At 39.4% G+C, this 6,936-nt stretch overlaps 1 protein-coding gene and 1 long non-coding RNA gene across 2 annotated transcripts; both read right to left on the reverse strand.

The window, feature by feature from the left end:
• Positions 1–2,141: 2,141 nt before the first annotated feature.
• On the reverse strand, positions 2,142–3,758 carry LOC108101629. Its single transcript, XM_043207382.1, has 2 exons — positions 3,424–3,758; positions 2,142–2,648 (listed from the first exon to the last, which is right to left on the reverse strand). The coding sequence occupies exons 1-2, from the start codon at positions 3,756–3,758 to the stop codon at positions 2,258–2,260; spliced, it is 726 nt and encodes a 241-aa protein (XP_043063317.1). The 3' UTR covers positions 2,142–2,257.
• A 1,279-nt stretch (positions 3,759–5,037) lies between these two features.
• LOC108101632 lies at positions 5,038–6,592 on the reverse strand. Its single transcript, XR_001772104.1, has 2 exons — positions 6,471–6,592; positions 5,038–6,216 (listed from the first exon to the last, which is right to left on the reverse strand). It is a non-coding gene; the product is annotated as an uncharacterized LOC108101632 (long non-coding RNA).
• Positions 6,593–6,936: the final 344 nt, after the last annotated feature.

Raw genomic sequence — 6,936 nt, forward strand, 5'->3', positions numbered from 1 at the left:
GACAAAGGCGGAGCGTTAAATTGGCAACACACACATGGCCGGGAAAGTGTGGCAGCATCTGGCTTGGCAGCTGCCTTAATTAGTTAATAAGAAAAGCGAGTTTCGCCGGCTTTTGAGCCATCCATGCATCCACCACGCACTTTTCCCCTCCAGCGGATTCGGCAAAGGCGCACAGCCAATAATTGCATAACGAAGTTGGCCCTCTTTTCGATACCCGATACCCAATACCCGATACCCAATACCCGATACTCAGTTGCCAATACCCAACACCAGGCATATACTCGCCACTCGATTCTGTCGATCCGAAAGGCTCGAGTCGTTATCGACTGCCTCGATTAACTTCGAGAGCGGCTAATCGCATCAGAGGGAATTATCCCGGCCAACGATTGATTTACGGGACGGGACTCTGGGACTCTGAAAAACTGCGAAGCGCAACTCCTTTTAAGCCGCTGCAATCTTGGGCTCCTCGCAATCAATTCCATTTTGTGCGGCATGCCCCGATCCCCCAACTCCCCGATCCGATGCCACGCCCACTCGATTGAGTTATGATTTATTGCCAGGCAACAGGTGAGGGCGGACCAAATGGCCGAACTGGACACCTCCGCATCCGGAGAACACTGAAAACAAGGAATGATATATGTTTTGTGAATAATAAGAACAACTAATTGTCCTCATGTATCTTTTTGTAAAGAGACAACAATAATATTTAGAAAATACACAAATATTAAATTCTTATTCTTATTTTTTTTAATACATATTTGCATATAGCTTTAAATTTAGGAACATTAATGGAGGATAGTTTTGAATTTGTACGTTGTATGTCATCAATGATTACATATTATTTGTTATTCCCGCATTATTATTTAATATTTTCTTTAAGTCCATGCCCCATCTATACATTTTAGTAAATTTAGTAAATTTTAGTTGCTCAAAAACGTATTAAAAGTTCAAAGAAAAAGTATCTTCCGAAATAAATAATTATTTTTTTGAGTGCATGCCACATCCGCCTTGTTGCCACGCCCCCTGCGAGCCGCAGGCGTAAAGTTTTCGCGCCATCCTCATAAACTGTCCCCCGCCGACGTCGCATTTGGCATGCAGGACAGGAAGGACACGGCTCCACTGAAAGTCAGGGGATTCCGGATGGGGATTCGGGATGTAAGGAGGAGGGGGCGGAGGGGGATGGGGGATCTGCAGTCGGATTCGGAGCCGGAGTCCCACTGCCAACTGATTAAAATGCGTTGCAGGACCGTAAAGGCGCTGAGTCGACGTCGACTGCGCTGCCGACGCCGCTGCATTTGCATTTATATTGTTTTGACCCGAGCATTATTATCATTTCTTTTCGCCCGCCCTCTCTTTCCCTTGTTCCCCCTCCCCCATCTCCTTTCCCTTCCCCTCCCTTTGCAGTGTCACTTTGTGGACACGTAGTCCTCCTCCACGCCCACTGATCCTTGATTATGCCCCCGGCATAAAGCCAACTTTGGCCTGCAACTCGCCCCGCGAAAAGTTCCGCTTAGCGGGTGTTTTATGGCACTTTTTGAACCCATTCGGTGGGCCAAAAACTTTGAGACGTTTTCCGCGACAGGGCGTCATAACGAGATACAGGAGCAGATATATAGTATGTGTGTACCGATTATGGCCCGAAAGCGAATGGATGGACGGCTGATTGGTTTTCCCGGGAAAAACGATTGGAAAGTTGCGTTGTGTGCGGTGGATAATGCAATCTCAATGGTAAAGTGTCCTGGCGAGCAAAAAAAATGGATACAAATATACTTTGTATACAGGGACGATATTCAGTTGATTTCGTTATGCAATACTATCACACTAATGGTAAGTAATACTTGTCTAAAAAATCATCTTAAAACTAAATTAGCAATGTAAAACCTTCCCAACCGAAGCACAATTTTTAGATAAACATTTTTTATATACTCACTTTAAAATTCAAAAGTGATTTCCAAAAATTCCTCTACTTCGATTTCCTAGCGATGGACCGTTGAAAATAACTTTTCAAGTTTCTAACCAAATGAAATAAATGAACGAAAATACCTTTCCCGTTGAGATAAAACGATTTTTGGCCATTTTTTGCAAATTTTACCGAAAAGAAATGTCAAAAATATGAAAAAATCGAAAAATTAATGAACAGCTTTTTCAAACATAATTCTTGCTTTTATTCTACTACAAAAGAAAAATAGATTTGTATTAACAAATTCGCACAACATTTTTTTAAACACATTTCGTGATAAATTTCAATTGAAAAGCTTCAGAATAGACCAGCCTTTCTCATTTGGGTGCGCATCAGTTTGACGTTGTGCCGCCTGTTCCTTTGCAGGAAGCTCTCCCCGTACTGTCCATGGAGGCAACCTCCCTTGCAAGCGCACCCAAAGATGTTGCACGGACCTCGGCCGCAATAGGTGCCCACGAGAGCTTCTCCATTGCCGCAAACGGTGATGGTGCATCCGTAGTCGGTTCTTTCTCCATTCACCTTGCCGCAGGACCCATCGTTTATAGTGAAGTCCAACTTGGCCATCGTGGTGCAACACTCTGCACTTGAGCCACCGAAGTTGGCCAAAAGAGGATCGCGAGGAGCACTGAAGAAACTGGAACCACTAGCATCGTGGTGCACAGACTGATTGGACTGACTAAGGCGGCTCCTTTTATATGCAAAGTATCACAATAAAAAAACACTGTCTGTCTTCGACTATCTTTCGTCTCGAGCGGACATCTCTTATTTCTCCCACGTATTTCTTATCTTTCTTATTTTTTTATCGTGTTTATAAATATTACCGAGCTCACCGGTATCTGTAAAGTACAGTGTAAGCTCCACGAGACCCTCAATTTTGTGAAAATTCCCCAAATAAATGCACGAAAATCTGCTGTGCCAATTGCTTTGGCGAGCATTCGGCCTCTTCCCTTCAATGCCGTAAGTACCAAGAACAAAGAGAGATACTCAAAATAAAAATTACCAGAAAATGCACTATGCGGCTAATACCACTTCATACTCTTCAGAAGCCAAAACATCATATCAATTTTTATAACTTTAGCTCGAATACCTATGCCAAACAAGGTGTTAGCATACTCATACGTAAAGAGAAAATAACTTTTCAAGTTTCTATCCAAAATTGTAGTACCCTCTGCAAGGGTAAAATTAATGGTCATAAATTAATAAATCGTCAGTAATTCGGTGTTGGTTATCACAGGTCCAGATATTTTGAGATACAGTTACTTTTCGATAATAGAAATAAAAAGATAAGTTTTTTAAAATGGAATGACTGAATCGATTCCATAGAAGTCACCGAAAATTTAATGAACAACTTTTTTAAACATAAATCTCGCACTTATTCTACTACAAAAAAAAAAAAAAATGGAATTGAAATTTGCACACAATTTATTGTCAACAAATTTCGTGATAAACTTCACTTAAAAAACTTTGAAAATATACCAGTAACGGCATCCACGGAGCTGGTTGTTATCATTTGGGTGCGCATCAGCTGGATGTTGTGCCGCCTGTTCCTTTGCAGGAAGCTCTCTCCGTAGTGCCCGTGGAGGCAACCTCCCTCGCAGTCGCACCCAAAAATGTTGCACGGACCTCGGCCGCAAAAGGTGCCCACGAGAGCCTCTCCATTGCCGCAAACGGTGATGGTGCATCCGTGGGCGGTTTTCTCTCCATTCACCTGTCCGCAGTACCCGTCGCTAATTATGAACTCCAACTTGGCCAAAATCAAACTGATCGGACTGACTAAGGCGGCTACTTGTGTGTGCATAGTAAAATGCGATTAAGTTTGAGATAAAATAGTCACAGCAAAAAAACAGTGTATAATATAAACCAACACGAGGAGAACAAAGAAAGTGAGCAATTGCCAGTAAGTTGATAAGGTTATTGGGGCAAGCTTTTTCAACCTTCAAGTTGCGGCTTACACCCTTTTACATATACCCTATCACATATACCATTTCATTCATTTTATTAGAATGAATGAGCCCCCACTGTTAATCCATAAATCTATAACACGACTGCGTAGTATGTACATATGTACCTACCTACATATTGTTTTGTTTGTATTGCAATTTAATATAAAGGTTAACACGTTCCGAAGTTAAATAATAATAATAGTAAGAACACATCGTTATATTATATTATTGAACGAAACGATAAGAATAAAAACTTGCTTCCCTTGCGAAGAAGTGTTTAAAAAATCCTTTTCTAACTAAATGGCATATAAAAAAATCGTTCAAAATGGCAAAAAAACGCTGTCTTAAGTCATATTTTCCTGGACTCGACACATCCCATTATTTTTGTACGTCCACCAGCATCCTTTTGGTTGGAGATATTCAGAGGCCCGCATCAAAATGGCGTCCACGAATCAAACGAGGAAAAAAATTAAGGGAAATACAATAAGAGGAAAATCGAAGGAGGGCAACAAAAAACTTTGAAGCGGACGTGGACGCTGACTGATTAGAAAAATGTTGTAAGACACAAGAAGCGGGCCAGCAGGCACTGGAATAAAATGAAATAAAACAAAATGAAAAGGCGAAAGGAGACCGGCGACCGGCGACGAAATGAATAAAAAAGAAATTCATCAAATTTCGGGAGCGTAGCAAAAACGACGCCCCTGATCGGCAGAGGGGGTGGTAGGGGGGGTGAAGGGGGGAAGAAGGGGGGAAGCTGACAGGAAGCGGCTTGTCAGCACGCGTACACCAAAAAAATATTGTTGAAAACAGTTAGCGAAACAATTTAATGATGAATGATGGTCAATGGCAAATTCCGTGCATTGTGTAGCGGAAGGAAGCCATCTCAAGGGGCAGGGGCGGTTCAAGGGGAGGAGAGGGGAGGGGAGGAGTGGTTGAGGAGGGTGCGCTGGGGCATATCCTCACGGCTGACCAGATCCCAGCAGTCCCAAGTCCTGGAACTTATTAAAAATGTGTAAAAAGTGAGTCGAAATCCAGAGGAAGATGCTGGCGGAGCTTCTCGTTCGTCCGCAAAAGGATGTTCACGGGTCATCTTTGTAAGCTATTATAATTGCGAGTAAGGTAACATATTTCTCACTGATTTGGAAAAAGATCTTTATTAAATTCTGTACTTCTTATTTTGAGGACCCAATATTTTGCTTAAACACAATAGTAATATTTCCTAAGCTTATGGTGCTTATCTATTAAATTAAAAATACATATTAAAACTATTACTTTTGTTATTATTAATACCATGTCTTACGTATAAACTAAAAGATGTTAATAATTCGAGCTTAAAAATGGTTTTAATTTATTTTACTTATACCCAATAGTAATAAGAAATCAATACAATTTAATACGATTAATAACATTAATAATAGCAATGGCACTAGCATCTAAATAAAATCCATTCAACTTTCAAATTTCACTTTTTCGGTTGAGCTATGAAGACAAATTTGGTGGTTTGATTCCAAAAGTTGTTTTTTAACTTTCTATCCTAAAAATGTATAGGCAAATGAGCAAATCTTTTTTTTATATTATATTGCTTATTTTTTGCAATTTAAATTAAAAAAGTATGGTCCTTTTACAATCTACTATTTAAGTCGAAGAAGAATTATTTACATAGTCGTTTCTATTACTAAATTGAATCATTTAGTTGCATTGCAATATCATAGGCTTCCCCAAGTGTTTTTGGTTGTTTGCGTACTACCTGATATTTAAGAGGTCCTCGGAGACCGGCGATAAACGTATTCACAAACTGTTTCTCATAGACGAGTTCCTGATGTTTTTTAAACTCCACTTTTTTATATTGTCTCTCTAAAATACCAAAACATGCAAATCTAATTTTTAATATTTCCACATATAATTGAAAAATTGTTAGTTTCAAGTTCCGAATTTCCATTAGGTTTTCCATTAAATTATCCATACTTCTGTGGTCTGCAAACTTGTCTAACAACATTTCCTTCATTTCCTGCCAATTTAAGCTGGTACGTTCCCAGATGAGAACTTTGTCGGCTTCCCCGACGACTTTCCCGCGAATAGCTCTCATTATAAAAGCCGGACAATCGGTTTTATACACATTTTTAATTACGTTTAAAACCATGTCTTCCACGCTCCCAATAAAGTTACGGAGTGCGTACTGGTCACCATCGAATGTTGGTAATAAGTGAATCAAATCCAGGAAGTGTGATCCGATAAGTTCTTTTTGAATGTTTATATCTGTTTGGCTCAGATTTCCATGATCTGGGTTATTGGTTTCTTCCATCTTATAGAATTCTGCAAAGAAAGATTTCAACTTGTTAGATTTTAAATATGTATATAATAAATTTATTCAATCTTTGTTATTTTTGGGTTTATTTTCCTTTGTTGTTTCACAAATTTTTTGTAAGCTTTTGTTTGATAGATTTGATTTTTTTTGGCGCTGATATTTTTGTTTTGCTTAATTTCCTATTTTCAATGGCACAATTGACTATTTATTTTGAATTGGTCAGTTTTTCACTTATTTTTTTTTAATTATGTCTTGCACTCACTTTATTGAATAACAATTTCTGCGATGGTTTCCTTTATAATCTGCACCAGACTTTACTTTTATTCAGTACAAGTTTTCCGACTAACAGAATTTTATAAAGAACTGATTGGTTGAAGAGACGGATCGCGAGTAAAGTTGGCTCCTCTGAAAACTCCGAGGAACCCATGGAGCTGAAGAGCATCTCTTATGTAAAAGAGATTATATAGGGACATGTTTCTTATGTACACAGATTCGTAAACACTTCGAGCTGAGATTTGCTGACGAGGATTATCTGGACAAAGGCACTCAAGGCGGTTTCAAATTGCAGCGCCGACGCAACTGAGCCGAGATGCTCCATAAAGAATTTCTTGAGTGAAGTGAACCCGATCTTAAACGAATAGTTTCATACAGAACAAGAAAATATTTATCCACTTGAGATCGTAAACATTGGCTTGAACAACCAAAAAATGAGTCTTAAAATCTAGAAC

Source organism: Drosophila ficusphila, unplaced genomic scaffold, assembly GCF_018152265.1.
Source record: "Drosophila ficusphila isolate 14025-0441.05 unplaced genomic scaffold, ASM1815226v1 contig_198, whole genome shotgun sequence".
NCBI classification, from domain to species: Eukaryota; Metazoa; Arthropoda; class Insecta; order Diptera; family Drosophilidae; genus Drosophila; species Drosophila ficusphila.